This window comes from Panthera pardus, unplaced genomic scaffold, assembly GCF_024362965.1.
Source record: "Panthera pardus isolate Hobbes unplaced genomic scaffold, ASM2436296v1 HiC_scaffold_24, whole genome shotgun sequence".
Taxonomy (NCBI): domain Eukaryota; kingdom Metazoa; phylum Chordata; class Mammalia; order Carnivora; family Felidae; genus Panthera; species Panthera pardus.
Window position 1 is genome coordinate 105,655,592 of NW_026526810.1, and position 19,932 is coordinate 105,675,523.

The 19,932-nt window shown below is 44.3% G+C and overlaps 1 protein-coding gene across 5 annotated transcripts in view; it reads right to left on the reverse strand.

Annotated features, from left to right (window-relative positions):
- Window positions 1-19,932, reverse strand: part of ZFYVE26 (zinc finger FYVE-type containing 26) — an 88,099-nt gene that overhangs the window by 14,937 nt on the left and 53,230 nt on the right. For 2 of the 5 annotated variants that reach the window (XR_008417239.1, XR_008417240.1), the window contains exons 33-42: window positions 19,699-19,846; window positions 19,232-19,441; window positions 18,531-18,749; window positions 14,419-14,616; window positions 13,534-13,733; window positions 12,557-12,698; window positions 12,205-12,264; window positions 10,834-11,016; window positions 10,006-10,050; window positions 6,915-7,360 (exon numbers count right to left, since the gene is read on the reverse strand). Coding sequence is in view for 2 of the 5 variants with exons in the window: in XM_019451442.2 (XP_019306987.2) it covers window positions 7,157-7,360; window positions 10,006-10,050; window positions 10,834-11,016; window positions 12,205-12,264; window positions 12,557-12,698; window positions 13,534-13,733; window positions 14,419-14,616; window positions 18,531-18,749; window positions 19,232-19,441; window positions 19,699-19,846 (1,609 nt within the window). In the remaining 3 variants the exon portion in view is untranslated. Of the gene's footprint in view, window positions 1-5,077; window positions 7,361-10,005; window positions 10,051-10,833; window positions 11,017-12,204; window positions 12,265-12,556; window positions 12,699-13,533; window positions 13,734-14,418; window positions 14,617-18,530; window positions 18,750-19,231; window positions 19,442-19,698; window positions 19,847-19,932 lie in introns of those variants that run through there. The other 3 variants (XM_019451442.2, XM_019451441.2, XR_008417238.1) reach the window with 2 other exon arrangements.

The window sequence follows — 19,932 nt, forward strand, 5'->3', positions numbered from 1 at the left end:
TGGAGCCCTGCATTGGGCTCTCTGCTCTCAGCACAGGGCCCACTTTAGATCCTCTGTCCCCCTCTCACTCCACCTCTTCCCTGCTCATTCCCTCTCTCTCTCTCTCAAAACAAACTAAAACAAAAGAAAACAAAACACTATTCAGTGTCCATTTTGTTGCCAGTGTAAACAATGGATATTATACTTCATTCTTGTTTCCTCTACACCCACACATCTATCAATTTAAAGGTAAAATGAATTGTTTACTATTTAGCTTCCAGATACAAGTGTTGCAAACATACACACATTGGAATATGAAGAGATAAGAAAAAATACACTCAGCACTACTGAAAATGATACCCATTTTTTAAATGTTTATTCATTTTGGAAAGAGAGACAGAGGAAGAGAGACAGAAAGAGAGAGAGTGGGGGAGGGGCAGACAGAGATGGAGACACAGAGCTCAAAGCAAGCTCCATGCTGTCAGTGCAGACCCAGACCCGGGCTTGAACTCACAAACTGTGAGATCATGACCTAAGCCAAAGCCGAAGTTGGATGCTTAACCAACTGAGCCACCCAGGCGCCCCAATACCCATTTTAATGCAAGCATCTCTGATACTCATGCTGAGAAACAACGTGCCCAATTGGCCTTTATTGTCCCCAGTTGCTTCCTCTGTTCAAATCCTTCCCGAACTCTGAAGCAGCCACGACTTGTTTCCCTGGGGGCTTTTATAGTGTTCAGCATGAGAGCTTATCTTGACGGTGTCAAGTTAAGTCTGAACTAAGCACCAGAGCCCAAGTAACAGAGATGTCCATACATTCGGAAATAAATTTACTGCTTTTTAAAAATTTTATTATTATTTTTTTAATGTTTATTTATTTTTGAGAGACAGAGAGAGACAGAGCACAAGTGGAGAAGGAGCAGAGAGAGAGGGAGACACAGAATCCGAAGCAGGTTCCAGGCTCTGTGCTGACAAGCACAGAGCCTGATGAGGGGCTTCAACTCATGAATCGCGAGATTATGACCTGAGCCGAAGTTGGTGCTTACGCTTAACTGACTGAGCCACCCAGGCGCCCCATAAATTTACTGCTTTTATGTGCGTTTTTGTGAAATGTAGGGCTTTTTAAAGTGCGTGACTGAGAAGAAGCCCTTCTTGCCGGGGTCTAAGGGCACTACTGTTCACATAGCTCTGAGATGGGCACTGGCAGTCCAGCTCTGGGAATTCTCAAAAAAGAGGCCCCTTTCATATGCCAGGGCCCCTGTCTACCATAGAGGTTTAATTTCAATCTGGCATGAAAGAAAGATCGAGTGTTTACTGAACATATGAGACGTTTGCCTCATAAAGTGTTTGAGAGAGTGTGATCAGACAGGATGTATCTAACTCAGATAGCGTCATGATACTGTAGGAGGGTGATAATCGTGGGTGCCTATGGGTTGCCCAAAGCACCAGTGTTTCAAAGTGTGCTGTATGTCCACGCAGACTCAGTTTCTTGACTTCCTCAGCTCTGATCTTCTCCACTCCTCTTTAGTCTCCCTTTCCCATGACAAGGACCACACCTGGACACCTTGTCAACACATGAACTTGCCGCTCCTCTGATAGGTTACCTTCCAACATCCCAACCACAACTTCCTTCTCCAGCTCCCCTTGCCAATTCCCCTGTCCCATTATCACACCGATCTGGCAAAAGTCAAGCCTGGAAGAATCCAACTCTCCAATTTCTATATGCTACTGGAGGACATCACTCAACCTGGCAGGACCACCAGATCATCAATTGCTGGTCATCAGTGCCAGCTGACTTCAGTGCTACCTGATCATTTGTTCCCCCACAGTAAAGGATGGATCCATGGAAGCTTAGACAACTTGTGGGACCACCTTTAAGAAGAGAATACAAAATTACAGACACAAAATTTGGTACAAAAATGGATGTTGATTTAGAATGAGAAAAAAAGGGAAAAAACCCCCAACAAACCCAAACCATGAGCCATGGGAATTTAAGGTCCTCTGAGATCTCTTTAGGCAATTTACTAGCAATACTCGCATAAAAATGCTAACAGAAACCTGTCCCTCTACCCCCTAGCCCACAATACAACTCTCAGTGACTCCTTTACTCACAGAGGCCCACATAAGCTTCAAAAACGTCACAGTATATTGCCTCTGAGCTCACAACACACACATAGTTCATGTCTTCTCTAACTTCTCAAGTTACTCAACCCACCAGCAAACCTGAGCTCTTAACAGGTGATTTTTCCTCTGACTTCATAGAGAACATGGAAGCCATTAGTCATAGACTCCCTCCTTCTGCTACCAAACCAGCAAACTTATCTGTATCCCACTCATATTTTTTTCCTTTCCACCTTCTACAGCAGAAGAGGTGTCCCTCCATCCATTTAAAAATCTTCATATTGTGATTTTTAAAAAATTTTATTTGAGAGCAAAGAGAGCATTCGAGCGAGCAGAGGAGGAGCAGAGAGAGAGAGAGAGGGAGAGAGAGAGACTCTTAAGCAGGTTCCACGCTCAGCATGTTGCCCGATGTGGGGTTTGATCTCATGACCCTGGGATCATGACCTGAGCTAAAATCAGACTCAATCAACTGAGCCACCCAGGCGACCTGTGAATTTTTCTTAACAGTTGTCTCCTAGTTTATCAAAGATAGAGTTTCTGTTTGGAAGTATGTTTGTTTACAGTTTGTTTCTCCTTGGCTCTTTGGAGGTGGTTTTCAAGAGTAAAAAGAGCCATGTGGAAACTGGAAGTCAACACTTACTTCCTTGACTTCTATAGCCTCCATTCTCCTGGTTTTCCTCCTCCCTCTGGGATCTCTTGCCCAGTTGCTCCTCCTTTGTCTGCCTCTTAGATCATAGATTTCCTTAGGCCACCATCAGATCATTCATTTACTTATATATATTTTTAATGTTTATTTACTTGTTTTTGAGGTATTTGAGGTATTTATTTTTGAGGTAAGTATCTAAATGTTTGAATGAGGAGGGTGAATAGTTAATACAGAGAAACCCTGAGGTTGCTAACCCCGGCAGCATGCATAACGGTAATAACAGTAATACCAATATTCATCGAAGGAGGAAGATCAGGTTTGTAGGTGGAATAGAATGTGTTCCATTTTGGACTTGATATTTTTAGTTACAGGTTAGCCACGTGGGTGACTTCAAGAAGCAATCAAAAGGCAGGTGTGATGTGGAAAGGAGTTAAGAGGGACAAATTTGGTTTAGAACTCAGCCAACCAAGATGACTGCTGAAGTTATGGGATGGTATGGGAGAGTATTAAATGTCAAGAGAGAATGGATAGAACTTTGAAGAATTTTAGCCTTTAAGTGGCATGAAGAGGAAGTATAGCCCGAGAAGCAAGTACTTTGTAGAGGAAATGGCACTTAAAATGAGCCTGAAGAAAGGGTTTTGATAATGGCAGACCAGAGATTGGTAGGTGGTGAAAGAAATAACAACATGAAGAAATGGAACAGGAAAGGATTCCACCGGAGAAGCCTTTTGGTAATCACATGTGGAATGAATTTGTTGTAAAAGAACTGGAAGTTTTAATGGGTCAGTCAACATTATTACTGTAGAAGAGAGGATGATGACCAAGAAAAGGCCATAACCTTTGGGTTATGTGACTATTGATATTTGGTTGCTTGGGTATGAAGAGAGTCTAATAGCATTTGACCTGCTTTGTTTAAGCTCCAGCCAAAGATATCTGGTAACTCTGGAGTGTCTCAGGTTTCTAAACATAGTCCGTGGTCCCATATCCTAGATTTAGATTGGGTGTTCTAATTATCTGTGTTGTGACACATCTTTGTGCCATGTCCATAACAGATGATTTTCAGGTCCACTTTCATCAGTTTTTATTTGTTGTGTTTGTTTCTGAAGTTGCTGTTGTTGTTTTTCTTTAAAGAGAAATTCGAGGAGATAAGTTTCTGGAGAAAGGAGATAACGGCAGCAACGTTAAAGTCCATGGCTCAAGCATTATACTGCAAACACACGCTCTAAGAGGATGGCAAGAAAACAAGCTAAATTTGAGTTCTACTTTCTGCAAAGACCCTATGCTTGGTTTTGAAGATTCATAATTTGGTTGACATTAAAAAGACACACACAATTTGAAAAATGACGAATAGCTTTAAAAAAATTTTCAGAGTACCAAATTTTTCATTTACCAGACTGGCAAAGAGCTACAAAGTTTGGGATCTACTGAGACAAGGGTGTGAGAAAGCAGGCTCTGTCCTATATACTGCTGGTGGGAGAGTTTAACTGGTATGATCTCTTTGGAAGACAGCCGGCAATATCTGCCAAATGCACATATCCTCTGACCTAGGCTATTCTTTTTCTTTTTTATATATTTTAAAATGTTTATTTATTTTTGAGAGAGAGAGAGAGAGACAGAGCGTGAGTGGGAGAGGGGCAGAGAGACAAGGAGACACAGAATCTGAAACAGGCTCCAGGCTCTGAGCTGTCAGTACAGAGCCCAATGTGGGGCTCAAACTCAAAAGCCATAAGATCATGACCTAAGCTGAGGTCAGATGCTTAAGTGACTGAGCCACCCAGGCACCCCTGACCCAGGGTATTCTGGATGAGATAATTCACTGCAGCATAATTTGTAGTGGTGAAATATGGCAATGACCTAAAATACCCAACAGACAATGGTTAAATAATTATGGCATATTTTTATATGGCCATGGAATACTTTAGTCATTGCTGTTTGTTTATGCAATAAAATAGCTCTGGAACTATACATTAGAAACTGGTAACAATGATGGCCTCTGGGAAGGCACTGGGCTGAGGGGCCAGGAATGGGAGGGACTTTTCACTTACCATTTACACCTGATGAATGTATAACCTATTTCTACCTACAAACCCAACTGAAGGAAAAGTTTTCTGGTGGTAGAGAGTACACTCACAGTTTTGAACACATTGGAAACTTGAGATAAATTCTAACCAAAGAGTCATTAGTTATGATGGGAATCATTTTGAGAAAGTTCAAGAATTGAAGGCCATCTGAGCTTCCCCACCCACGTTTTCTTTTCACACAGAACACAAAGCAAAAAGGAAGGGAAGGGTAAGAGCGAGACATCACAAAACAGTCATGAAGGCAAGAAACTGGTAGGACAGACACTTTATTGTGGCTTGCTTGTAGTAAAACATTCAACCCTTCAACATGTACTTTTTTTTCCCTGGAGACCACAGCGTGATGCTCAAAGGCCTTTAGCGTCATCTTATGTCAGTCTAGTCAATGGTTACCTATTTTATAGTTCAACTAATTAGAGGAAAAAGTCAGAAAAATCTGGTTTTAACATCCCAAATTAAGGGCTGCAAGATTTGCAACCCATTCATATAAAGTGCTTATGTTCAGTGCAAAGAGGGCAGACTCAGAAGGACAAGCGGATGCCAGGGAATGATGTTTCCTGGAAGACAGATACATTGTATGACTCGAAGAAGGAAAAGCCACTTGACTTGTTAAACCTCCCCCAAAAGAGATCTAATATTTTCTTTGAAGCTTCTCTTCTCTACAGGACCAAAACTTTGAATCTGACAGATGCCCATGATGGTTATTTTTTTACTACCAAAAAACCTGGTTCAGAAAGAAATCCACAGGGTCTAAGCACCAGAGATACTGACTTTGGCTTCCAGTTCCTGTTTGTTTCAGCAGCAGATGTGAGATCAACAGACTGAGCTCTGGCTGGTGGGAGGCTCAGAGCTGCAGCTTTTTCTTAGGGCCCTCACTTGCAAATCCAAGTCATTGAGTACAACAGACCCTTTTAAAATCATGTCTGGGGGTGCCTGGGTGGCTCAGTTGGTTGAGTGTCCGACTTCGGCTCAGGTTATGATCTCACGGTCTGAAAGCTCGAGCCCCGGGTTGGGCTCTGTGCTGACAGCTCAGAGCCTGGAGACTGCTTTGGATTCTCTGTCTTCCTCTCTCTCTGCACCTCCCCCACATGCGCTCTCTCTCTCTCTCACTCTCTCTCTCTCTCAAAAATAAAATAAAACATTAAAAAAAAATCATATCTGGTGTGGGAACACAAGCCAGTGCATATTAAAGGAGTACTTCACCTGGTTTTCCATCAACTGGACAGGACCTTTTCATCATCCCCTTGTTCTGACTCTTGTCTGCAGGCCCAAACCCTGATTCCCTCTGTGAAGACAGGGAAGTGTACTGCCTTCTCAATGACCCTAGGCCTCTGTGGATTCACCCTGTGGTCCTGATGAGACTGTAGAGAAGCAGGACAGAAGAGGAAGTGGATTCCTGACCATTTTAAGGAGCACAAACAGGCTGTTAACTCAAACAGGTAGTCTAGCCATTTTAGGGCTAGGATCTTGGCTACCATTTCTCTCCCCAGACTCTCTAAGAGGGAGCCACATTCTCTCTTTCCTGCAGGGATATTCACAAAAGCCAGCTCTGTGTTTGTAAGCAAGCCCCCTGCATTCTTTGTGGAGAGGTTCCCCTTTCTTTCCCCACAGCATGAATGCAATGGTGCCCCTCTGCTGGTGAGTGGGGCTCTGGCCCCCTCACTGTCTGCACCCACAGCTTTCAGACGCCAGCACCTGAGGACGCTTCTGTTCAGACTACCTTCCAGAGACTCATGGTTACTCCTTGTGCTTGTGAGAGGGCACACTCGGAAGTTTTATTCCACAGGTAGCACTTGCCCCTCGCCATCTCTGAATTTTGGGGAGAGAAGGAAGAAAAGAGGCAATCCTTTTGGTGCTGCTCTATAATTCTCTGTAAAACCCTTCTAGTTCTGAGGAGCCATTGAGCATCTCCACACGGAGGGAACTGTGTACAAAGAGGATGACCCGGGTTAAGAACCAAAACGCAGGGAAGGTGTGCAGACTGGCAGAAGTCTAAAGTAAAGTGCCTCTTTTTGGTGGGGGAGAGTTTTGTTTGTTCAGAAATGCTTAGGCGTAAACATGAGTGCACAGAAGCGTGCACACACACTTACTCACGCTGAGGTAGAAAGAACTGGCCATCTCCGGACGAACACGTAGATCCCACAGTTTGACAGAAACATGGCACTTGCGTGGCGTGAAAGGTCCTATCCTTGCCCAAGGTGGCAAGTAGGGTCCGATCCAGCTCTTTCCGACCTGGGGCAGAGCCGGGGAAGTCCCACTGCACAGGAGGGGAGAGGTAGAGATCATCTCCATCTCTCCTATTCTATAGTAGTCAGGCGTCCGCTGCACACGGTCACTTTCTGGAGCCTGAGCTGTGGGTGCTCCGGGTGTGGCTCGTCAGAAGCCACTGGGTGCAGATGTCTTGCACTACTGCATCCCCACTGCTCCTGGCAGCCTGCTGCACCTGCTGGACAAGGGCTGCAGCCCGTGAGTGTTCTTGCTTCACGGCAACCAAGTAGGCAGAACGCAGTTTGCAACATGTCAGGTAGGCCTGAACCTGGCAATTGGGCATAAGAGACAGCCAAGAGGAGACCATCACCAATGCTGAAGCGACACACACAGAGCTGTGTCAGAGAGCTTGGCAGACGAGAGCACTTCTCACCTACCAAATTAAAGATTGGGTTCTTGTCTTTCATTACATCGTAGCAACTCTTCGAATATTCCGGATGTTAACCTATTACACTGTTATTTTATAATTATTACAAGTAACCTAAAAATTTCAAAAAGAAGAAAAGCAGGCAGGCAGGCAGAATCTGGTCTCTGTCTCTTCCTTCTGAGGCCCTCCTCCTCACTATCCTGGGCTCTCCAGCTTCCTGCTAGCTTCAGGGTCAGTACTGGGTCAGCACTGTCATTGACAAATTATGATTTGATAGTTGTTTGGGTGATTATCTGATGTCTGTTTCCTTGACTAGATTGTAAGCCCCATGAGGCCAGGAATAGTGTCCGCTTTTTCTACTTCTTGTACTCCTGGTGCCTAGCACATGGCCTGGCATTGGCAGGTGTTCAATAAACATGCATTAAGTGAATGATTGAATGAATGAATGAATGAGCCATCATATCTCTCCCTTACGATGGGCACAAAGATTCTTCCTTCACTATTTTTTGGTTTCAACCTGCTGAATTTAAAATCTTGTAATGGGAAGTTCAGGGATGAACACACACACAAACACACACACACACACACACACACACACAGAGTTAGAAAAGGGCTAATTAAGGGATAATCTCACACTGACTTACTTTTGCTGTTTGGATCAGAAGCGTCTCAATTTCAGGTGTGAGGGGTGGTCTCTCCTGCACTCTGGAGACCCTCCATCTCACAAATCCCCAGCTTAATGGAGACTAGAGCCCACACCTTCCCGGGCCCCGAGCTCACCAGCACATCCCTGGTTTGCCAGTGTGCTATGCCAGCCAATAGCAAGACCCTAACGAGTTGCCTCAGCTTTTACTAACAGCTGACTTTTTGCTGTGACAGTCCCTCTTGGTGGTTGGAGGGGACTCTTCTCTCTTCATATTTCATCTTCCATCTTTTTTGTCTTGGTCACTGAAGTCTTTCTATCTTTCTATCTGAAGCTCAGCTACAGATAATTTGCTAAAGCTAGAAGATGTCCAATATTCTCTAGGCTCACAAGTGATCATGATCAAGTCCTGCTGTTTGGGTATCTACCTGCTACCCCATGATGTTCACTCTCACCCAGGCCTTTGGCTCTACTTAGCACCTATGTATGTTAAACACAGTATCATAAGTTGTCAGACAACATTCATACCTATAGGAAGAGGGCATTTTTGCCAGACAGTCTGGAATAGGAACTGAATAAGGCTGGTTTTTGGCAAGACCTTAGCCTAAGATCACTTAAGTGCATTAGAATAAGTGTTAAGAAAAAAAAAAAACCCTGAAAAAGAACAACTGCCTAGATTTTAATGCATGTCTTTCCCAGGGCAAAGCCTCTGTCCTGCTGAGGGGGAGGCTCACTGAAGGCTTGGAAAAGGTCTGCAGTCTGGGGATCAGGGAACCGGGGTATCTGGCCTGGCTGCTGGATTCTCATTATGATTCTGAAATAGTAATTCTCCACAATTCAGAATATCAGAATCCTATCCTATATGAGGTCATCTGGATGTTGCATGCATAAATGAAGAAATGCTAAGAACATAGTCTTCCTAATCCCTCAGCTGAAGAAGGCCTGGTAAATTCAGTACAGGGACTAGCAAAACTGCCATGGGAAGCAGTTCTGTGGTTGTATAAGAAGCCATGTGCCTGAGGGGTGCATGGGTGGCTCAGTCGGTTGGACATTCAGCTGAGGTCTCATGACTAGTGAGTTTGAGCCGTGTGTTTTAGCCTGCTTAGGATTCTGTGTCTCTGTCTCTGCCCCTCCCCTACTCATACTTTGTCTCTCTCTCTCTCTTTCTCAAAAATAAACATTTAAAAAAATTAAAGGAAAAAAAAAGCCATGTGCCTGACATTAGTTTTCTTCACAAGGGACTCAGCTGCCAGATTTTCCCACTGCTAGTGGTGAGGGCAGTCTGGCTTGGTTTTCCTATGCCTCTCCTGGCCTGTGAGACTTCCTCTGGATGGCAGACAGATTAGATTAGCCTGTAGTTAGGCACAAATAGGAGTAGTTGGGAGCACTTCTATGCTGGTTGGCACTCCTTGCAAAAGCACTGATTTCCTACTCAACAGGGAAGAGATCACTGACCTCAGGGAAATGGCCTGTTCTAGAGAAGGAGACACTAATGGATATCTGTTGGTCAAGGGTTGGGTGGGGTGTCCTTCTTACTGTACAGGGTACCCTTTTCCCTCCAGGATAAATAAATGTCTGCCCACTTTGAGAACCTCATTCAGTCAACCTGAAGACTGATATGAAGGATTTCCTAGGACTCTCTCAGAAAAGCTCTGCATATAAAATGGAGATTCAACAGTAGCCTAGGACATGTTTGTCTTGGGGATAAAGAAATGGGAAGGAAAGGCTCACAGAGTCAATGTGCGTTCTCTCTCAGTTTTCTCCCTTCTGCACCTCCATCTGGGCCCCAGCTCCATCTCTGGATAACAAAGAAGCTGAGGTACAAGTTTTGTGGGGAGCAAGGGACAAAGGTGAAAAGGTGCTATTCAGGAGCAACACCAGGTTTGGAGAAAATTCTGCTCACCTTGTTGTCATCACTGTGTATTGCCTGGATCAGGACCTCCAGCTCCTGTGCAGAACAGAAATAGCAGTTGTGAGAGGAAGAAGAGTCCCCAGCATGGGAGCTGAGGCCCAATCTAGTCTTAGCCTGGTCATTCTGACTCTTGTTAAACTCTACTACTTTTTCTTCTTCTTTTTTTTTTTTTTTTGAAGATTTCATTTTGTAAGTAATCTCTACACCCAATGTAAGGCTTGAACTTCTTATATCCTCAAGATCAAGAGTCGCGTACTCCACTGGCTGAGGCAGCCAGGCATCCCTTAAACTCAACTTCTGCTATTAGGGCACCAAAGGAAAGCTAGGGATAACACTAAGCTGGGGAATTTGAGGAGAAAGAACAGCTCCCAAAAGGCCTGTTCTTGGGCCTTCATGAATGGATGTGGCTTCGTTAACTCCACAAAGAAGCCAGAGGGGGGCAATTTCATAGGCAACATGCTTCAAAGGCCATCTACAGACTCACCCTGACCTCCTCTACAATCACAGGGAGAAGCTCAAATTGGTCGTCCACAGACATTTCCAGGTGTTGCAAATATTAGACAATAGATGTTGAGGGACACCTTCCAGGTATAGAGATTATGAAGAATTTTCTTTTCAGGGAAAGGCTGATTAGGGTGAGGCCACTATTCCAGGGAAGGGCTGATTAGGGTGAGGCCATGATTACAGAGGAGTCAGAAACATGAAGGGATCTTACAGAGTTTCAGTACATTATGAGTACATTACGGAGAACAGAAAAATAAAGGGATATGAAGACACTGAAACAGATAGAGGGGCAAAGAGGTATAGAAGCGAGCACACCTGGGGTGGAATTCTCTTGAATGCTTCCAAGCAGTTGAGGAGGATGGTGTCCCCATCACTTTTGGCCGCCATGCCTGACTCACTGACACACTTGAGCAGCTGTTGGATTTCACTGTATTTCTCCCTCTCCACCAGCTGCCGGGCAGCTCTGCAGTAGGTCGCTGCAGCATCCAGCTGGAAGTCCTAGAACAGAACACGGAATGATGGCCTTAGGGTAGCAGAGGACATGAGCAAGGGGAAGGAAGGCAATATTTAAAAAGCTCCCACTATGCTTGGTGTAGAAAGCCATACTGATTGTAGTCATGACAAAAAAAAAAAAAATCACGTAACAAACAAACAAACAAAAACAAGCAAAAAGTTCCTCTTTGGAATTAGGCAGACATTTAGAAACAACTATAAAAATCATAACCTTGATATCTAAAATAGTATATTTAACATTTTCTGAAAACATTCTAATCCAATTTCCCAGTTCGTTCTTTCTCTAATGAGCCACCTTTCTCTTAGGAAAGGGATGTTGGGGGTTAGTATTTGCTGCCGTGGACACTTGGTGCTCTATCGAGAGATGCCTCAGTGTTTGGAAACAGACCAGTTCACCAAAGGACTGATTTGCTGGAAACTACCAGATAAACCCTTTAAGTCAGGTCGTGGTCTAGGACAATCCTCATCAGAGTCTGGGAGGAGCTGCAGCCCTGCCTGCCTGCCAGGGGTAGCTGCATGTGCAGAGACTTTTCCAACACTGATATGTGGAAAAGAAAGGAACCGGTCCGATCATTCATGAAGCCACTGATCCTTGAGACACACAGTGTGCTCTTCCCACCCCAGAGAATGACGGTCCTTAGGGTGTCTGCATGGAACCGTGTGGTGGGGGTAGTCTGTAGAAACTCTGCCCCTGTGGTTTCAGTGCCTGCCCCAGACTCTCTTGAGCGCCGCAGCTGCACCTGTGTCTTCTCACCACAAACAACAGGAAAGGTACTCCTTGAGCCAGCACCTGGGCAGATGGAGTGTGGAGGGGCAGTCCTTGCTGTCTGCGGCTCTTCCTGTTGCACAGGACCATCTCCCCCCACCTGCCACATCCTTCAGCCATGCTCCCTTTAGAGCACAAGCTGGGGCTGCGCAGGGGAACAGCTGTGAGGAGCTGTTCTAGACCTGATAGCTTTTGATGAATCTGTCCTTGGTTACTTGGCTTTTGGCAATGTGTCCTAGAATCATGAATGTGACTCTGCTCTGTGGTAACCACCTCGACTACATTCATGATGTATATGTAAATCTGCTTTATCTTGGGATAAAAGTTTTCTGAAGAACAATCTCTCATGGAACTGTGGTCAGGTGCTGACTGCTCTCAGAATAAGTCTTGAGTGATTCAAGACATACCTGCAGAACACGGAATGCAATTCCAAAACCATCTTCCACATTTTTCCCTCCTAGCATGACCTGAAAAGGAGAGGGAAATGTGTATAAAGAAGCAATAATTACTGGAGTAGCCCCTCTATCAAGAATAAGGGGCCTCATTTATTCAACAAATATTTGTTGAGACTCTACCAAGCACCAGGCACTAGGGATACAAGAGTAATCAAAATGGATTTGATCTCCAGCCTTCTGTGGCTCATGTCTTAGTGGGAAGGCAGCCATCAAACAAACAACTGAAATACCACTAGATGATGACAATTGTGATAAGCTTCTGAAAGAGAATAGTCTGTGAGAGGTCTGAAACATTCGTAGGTACCTTGCAGGCAACATCCATTTTCATGTGGTTATTTCCAAAGAGGGTTGGCAGAGGCAAGGTGGTGATTTGAGAGGTCCCAGCACTTTCACACCGATGTAAGAACCTGGTAACTTCCATCTGCAGCTGAAGCGTGTTCATGTGCCTATGGCGACAGGAGACACATAGTGTAGCCTCACGAGGGGCTTCAGGAGGGACTAGGGCCGGGTGACTGAGAAATCATGATAAGATGGCAATGGAAAAGGTGAAAGAAATGATATGGAGAGAGAAGAAATCCAAAATACCCTCTGATCAGTTACAACAAGATAGGGTGGTCTGGTGCCCTGTACAGACTAACTGCTGCTCCGTGGAACTGGACAAAGTCCAGTCCCTGCATCAGTCAGTATTTAGGAAGCACCATGTGCCACTGATAACAACAGAGCTCAAGAGAGACATGAACCCTGCAACCTCACAGACTTCATAGGCGAGAGGAGAGATGAATAATGAACAAACACACAAAATATCTAGCGACTGGGCCTATGAAGGCAATGAAGGCAGGGTGCAGCATTTACTTTGGATGTTGTGTTGTAAGCAGAGGGAGTGTAATGGGCAAGCAAGTATAAAGACTGAGAGGAGGGAAGGGCTTGGTGTGCGAAAGAGCCCCCAGGAGGCCAGTGTGGCTGTCACTCAGCAAGGGAGAAGGGAGGAGTGTGCGAGGAAGATGGAGATGGGCCAGGCCAACACCTTGAGGACCTCTTCCACCTGCCTACTGGAAGGCATTTGGCATGTAGTCTCATCCCAGTACTTCCCTCACTCTCTTCTATGAGCTCCTCTGTAGGCTTTGCATGCTTGTACTGCACACTGTCACTCAGGAATGATCCTCTTTAGATGAGTGGTTCTCTTTCAAGGGTTTAGGAATGGACAAGAGCGGCTTCATCGCCAACAGACACTCCTTTCTAGCCGTTCTGCCCACCCTAATTGTTCCCTGAGCCATGGTCTACCTGGACACATCAGCTGCAGTCATCTTCTTTTGGAAGAAGGTGGTTTTCTTCCTTCTGGTGCTGCGAGAGGTGTCTTGGAGGTAGATCTTCAGGTGGTCCTTGGCCTTAAGCAACCACGAGAGTTTCTCTCCCAGTTCTGTGTAAGTCTTTGCTTTGTGGCTGAAGAACCGGATACAGGTCATGGCGGCCCGGACTTGGTCCTATAAGAGGGAAATGAATGTTCAGATCAAGTGAGATCAGGGATATTGGAAGGTGGGGCTGTTAGGAAAATTCTGACTTGATTCCCATCCATAAAGCCTAGTCGCCAGCATGGGTTGAACAACTATTTTGTATCAGTTACTCCTAAGCCCAAGGGATTCTAAAGTGAACTGACTGGCTGAGCTCCTGGGAAGGACTTTATTCCACCACACAAGAGATCTTCAAAAAGGATACTTTTGCTTTTCCATTCAGCTTGGCTTTGGTCTCACTTTGGCTTTGAATGGTTCAATTTCTCTGTGATTTAGTGTTTGCAACCTTGGGACAGATTGGGAGAACCTTGTTACCTCTCCATGCACCTTCTCTAAAAACACTTTATTTATTATTCCTTATGAATTCTGCATTCATGCCTCATGCTTATTTCGAAATTGCCACAGACCTCTTTTTTACCTTCACATTCCTTGAACTCTAAAGAATGCCATTACTGACAAGGTTACGATTTGTCTCTTTGGGATGAGAATGGAAATCCCAACATTATTCAACAATGCTAGAGAGCAACATGGATTTGTTCTAGGGTTGGTCAAATAGTGAAGTCAGGGACCAGATGACAGTCTTGTTCCCTCATCTTGCACAGTCTCTCCATTGGCAGGTTGTCATCAACAGATGTAGAGGGCAGGAAGGGGCTATTACCTTCATAAACTGCTGTAGCTCATATAGAATGTGGTAGTAGTTCTTCTTCTGTAAATGTTGGCAGGCAGCTATCAAGTACTTTCCCCAGCTCTCTAAGGTTGGATCAATGGATTCTAACAAGTTCTCCAAAGTGTGTAGCTTCCCACTTTTATAGCTTGGCTGGAAAATGCCTTCTATGAAGACTTCTGGAGGACTCTCCTGCAGCAGGGCAAGGCAAAAAGTCAAGTATTGAGCCTGGTTCTGGCACTCTCTGGGATCCACTCTGGATTTCCTTCCACTCACACACCTTCAGCTTCTTTCTACAGTGGTGCTTCTTAACATTTTACGAGTCACAGATTCCTTTGAGAACCCCACTCTGATGACTGCTCCCTTCTCTCCTTTCCTGAACAGAAAGCTCCCTGACAAAGTCATCTACGCTCTCAGTCTCCAATTTCTCTCCTGTGATTGTCTCTTCAACCCATTCTTATCAAGCTTTTGCACCCATCACCTCACTAAAACTGCCCCCGAGGTCACCAATGGTCTCTAAATTGTTAAATCTAAAATTCTGTGCCCTTGTTTTCCACCTGATCTATCAGGTGGATAGCTGATGGCTTTTGATATAGCTGATGGCTTCCTCCTCCTTTTCTTTTTTTGGCCAGATTTTCTTTATTTGGCTTCTAGGACATTACCCTCTCCAGGTTTTGTTTCTACTTCTCTGGCTACTTCTTCTCAATCTCCTTTGCTGATTCCTCTTAATTTCCTCAGGGCTTAGGAGGAAGCTAATTCTCTTTTCTTTCTATACTCATTCTTTTGGTGATTTCATACAGTCTCATGGCTTTAAAACTATTTGGTGATTGTGCCTAGATCCCTATTTCCATCCTGTTCATTCCTCCTGAACTCCAGAAGTGTATGTCTAAAATATCCAATTGCCTACTCAAAATGTCTTCTCGGGTATCTAGTAGACTTAATACATCTAGAACTTCACTCCTGGTTGTTTCTTCCAAATCTCTTCTTTCTGTAGTTTTCCCTTTCTCCGATGGCAGTTTTATTCTTCTAGATGTTCAGATTAAAATTCAGTCAGATCTTCTCTCCCCTCCCCAGTATAAAATTCACTAGCAAATTCTATTGACTCTACCATCAAAATACATACAGAATCTGCCTCTATCTGACCACCCTGGCCAAGGCATCATTATCACTTGCCTGGATTATTGAAATAGCTTCCTCCCTGGTCTATCACTTTCTGCTCCTGCCTCTTTTTTGTCTAATGCCAACCAATCAACCTGAATGGTTTTGTTAAAACATAAGTCACATCATGTTACTCCTCTGCTCAAAATCTTCCAGTGGTTTTCCTCACTCAGGACAAAGCCCAAACCTTCACAATGTCCACAAGGCCATATATGGTCCCTGTATGACTGGGCCTTTGTTGCCTTTCTGACCATATCTGCTCCTATGCTTTCCCCAGCTCACTCTGCTCGAGCCACCCTGGCCCTTGCATTTGCTACTCACTCTACCTAGACTACGCTTTCTCCATAACCTGCACGGCTCACTCCCCAGCTCCTTCGGGCCTTTACTGAGTGTCACCCTCCCTGGGCATCCTTTCCAAAACTGCCCCATCCATCCCTGCCCCTTCCCTGCTTTATTTTTCTTTTTACTCATCACCTATACTACAGGTTTTATTTACCTTGTTTATTGTCTGTCTCACTGCTATAATGTAAGTTTTATGAGGGCAGATATTTTTGTCTGTTTTTTTCCCACAATGCCCAGAATAGCCCTTGGCTATTTAATAAATATTTCTTGGATGAAAGAATAAAAGATAAACATTATGGATCAACTCCTCAGGAAAGTGCACACATATACTAATCCCTTCCCTTCTGAAGCTCATCTGTGGTTCAGAGACCCTGTGTCGTAAATCCGCATTCTATAGTCATAGAAAAAAAAATCATCTGGGCATTTAGACTTTAAACTGTGAATAACTAATAGAGAGTAAAGAATGGCTATAAACTCACAGTAGTATAACCATGTCGGCCTTGCAGCACTGGGTACAAGCTGTTTAGAACTGGAAGAGTTCTGAGCTTTGAGGACATCCACAGTGGGTGAGGACTTCTTTTCTGATTCTGGCTGTTCCTAACTGAGAAACCCAGACCTAATTTAAAAGTTTTAGGACGGACTTTAAAAAGCAGGGGGATCAGCTCCATAGGAATGGGAATTTCTCAGAAGAGCAATACCTTAAGAGCTTCTATTTAATCTATTCATCTACTCATTCATTCATAACTGGCACTAGGCCAGGCATCTGAAGACACAGAGAGGTAAAACCTAAGCTTCCATGATCCAGAAGGGATGACACAGTTGTAAAGAAGCAGCTGCAATGCGGTGGGATCAACACGGTAACAGAGCTGTACTCTAGATACAGTGGTGGTGTGTAGGAAGTGGGGACTGACGTTGCTTGTGTGTTCTGTGGAGGCTCAACAGAGAGGGTCTGATAGGATAAACAGGAGTTTTCCAAGAAAACAAAGAGGGGCAGGGTATTCTAGGTAGGAGGTACAGCACATGCAGATTCACGGAGGTAAGAAAGCGTAAGGTAAATAATTTCATAAGCCTGGAATGTAGGGCATATCTAGAACTTGTGAAAACAAACTGGAGAAATCAGGGGGCCTGATCTGAGTGGGTCCTGTATGCATGCCAAGGAATTTGGACTTCATCTTATGGCCACAGGGATCTTCTGAGGGCCTTTCAGAGAGGCGAATAACATGAACTATGAATAACATAAATAGCATGTATTCCGATTTAGAAAGCTCACTCTCGGGCAGTGCGGCAGGTAAAGGGGTGAAAAGGGCAGGGAACGAGACCAGCAACAGAACACCTTCCAGCTCTAGCCAGTCAGCTGTAGTTTTCACAATGTGTTTTTCTGTTGTTCCCTATCTGCTTGAGAATTAAGATATTTTGGTTCAAGGGTAAATATGATTATAGGAGATAAAAAGAAGGCTCTTTCCTAGCTCTGACAAATGTAAAGCAGGGTAATGCTGTTGTCAGCTTATACCAAGATAAGTAAGTAAGCAGATTAACTCTCTGAACTAGTCAACAGTTAGAAGAAACAGAACTGGTTGATTTCCACTCTCAATTTGTGTTTAGGAAAGGTAGCTTTATCTCAAAACTCATTTGGAAACTGAGGAAAAGGAAAAATTTAGCAATTAAACCCTAAATAAAATAATTCTTACTTTATTCCTGAAACCTGGTTAGTAGCTAAGAAATAGTAGCTAAGGCAGTAGTGAAAACATTTCCCTTTCACTGTCCTGTAGGGGTATGGTCACCATGACTGTGAACAGTAGACTTCACCTGGAGCAACCCTAGAAGATGTGTCCATTTGTAAACTTTCTCTGGCTGCCATTTTGAATTAGGGTGGCAGATTGAAACTGAAGTATTGAACTCCTATGTTTTCCTATGAAATTTGGTCCAAATCAGCCAAGTCCTCCGAAAATATTCTTGGAACATTCTTGTAAAAAAGTGAATACCAAAGGGTCAGGGGAAACAGAGTTCTGACTCTGCTTAACAATGGCTCCAAAGAAATAATGCACTTCGGTGGTGCCCTCACCTCTTGTGGGAGGAGGACAGAGGATGTCAGAGGGGAAAAAAGGAGAGCACACTCTCCTCCCATTAGATATTTGGGGCCCAAATATAGGATCATGGGTGTTTCCTGGCCCTTGTAACAACTCTGACTAGACCAGCAGCTGAGTTAGCAGTGGGACATAGTCCCACGGCAGGTGGGAGGTGTGTGGAAACAGACAGGCAGACAAGTTTGCTCAAGGTCACACCACTTATACCAACTATCTCATTCTAGAGACCATGCTGTCAACTACTATTCGATTCTGCTGTATGTTTTGGGAGAAGGAATGAAATTTGTCATTGCCAATCACAGGGGTAATCCAGGATCCAGGTTAAGACTTGTTGCACATGTATCAAATCATAATCTAAATGGATAGAGGTTTCCATTTTTACCTGACTCTGCCAGAGATAATCTTATAGCTCAGCACTGGGTTAAGTTTCAGGTGGGCTATCACTCCCCTTAAAGCTGAGTGGGCCAACCCAGGTGGGCAGAGTGGGCACTGCTCTTTGAGAGCTGGGTTTGTGAGTCCCACCTTGTTGAGGAGGTGGAGTAACGCTTCCCGTAGGCAGCTGTGCCTCATGTAGAAGCTGATGATGGCCAGGTTGGTGCTATAGTTATGCAGGTAGAAGAGGCATTCTTGGTAGTAGGTGTTGTTCATGATTTTCCCTTCAGGAATCACCTCCAGAGAGAGGCTCTGGGTCCGAAGGGTAGTTTCCAGTTCTTTCAAGGTAGCAAAATAATCATCATCTTGCTGACAGGAAAGGAGAGTGCAAAAGAAAAATAAAACTCAGTAAATTCTCAGCAGCCTCTGAAAATATTGCTTTCAAAGAGTATTTAGTAATGTGGAAACAACCTTACAATACAGTTTTACAATTCTCCATCATACTATAACACTGTGTTTATAACACCAATTTCATTCAAAAACATAACACAGAAAATTCACCAAAATCTAGATATTACTTAAGTCTGGGTAGGGGATTATGTATAATTTTTATCATTTAAAAAATACTTTTCTGTAGTTTGCTTTTTTTTTTAAAATGGACTTTGTATTACTTATCTAACCATATAGAGTTATTTACCTAATTATGTAAAATGGAAAGAATAAAATCTAAATCTGGCAGCTCTGAGCCGGGACTGCCACTATAAGCTGAGTGGACACTGATTCTTTCCCCAGGTCATTACTGCTCCTGAGCTTTCCTCCCTGAACCGACTCTCCATCTGCTGTCTTCTTACCAAGGACAGGAGTGGCCTCACTGTGGACTCCAGGTACTCAACCACATCTTGTACCAGTCTTGAGCCATGACTCAGCTGATTGAGGTCAAAAGGGGGCTTCAGACAGCGACTGAACTTCTCCCGTGCAGCAGTGAGGTTCCCGGCTTTGAGGCAGGCCATGCCCCAAGCATGCCACGCTCCAGTGGGATCAAGGCCAGTCTTTGTGGAGATCTGGAGGAAAAACTGCTCCTTTTAGTGAGAGGCACCTAAATCCAGTGAAAGTCCCAAAGACCAATTCTTTCCCATTGTTGCCAATCATCTTCCTTCCCCATCATCCCACCTGCCATTACTCCCCACTGGCAAACTTGTCATGCTCTAGATACTTCCCTATGGCCAAGGACAACTGAGAGATGACAATACCTGTTTGCAAGGCCAGGCAAAGGCAAGTCATTACAATTGGGTAGAGGTAAGTTTTGTCTTGGCCTCACCTCAACACCCAGTTGGTAGTACTCAGCTTCCAAAAGCTGGTTCCTTAGCCTGGTTACTGCAGCCGGCTGCAAGATCTGATCCAGAGATGGCACGTGGCGATATGAAGCAGCAACTAAGATATTCAGCACATCTACCTTGCTGATGTAGCTACAGGGAGGAAAGAGGCAAGGCAATGAGGCTCTACCGAGTCTTACTAAGAATAGTTGCTGCTTTAATGTTTTCTATTTCAATTC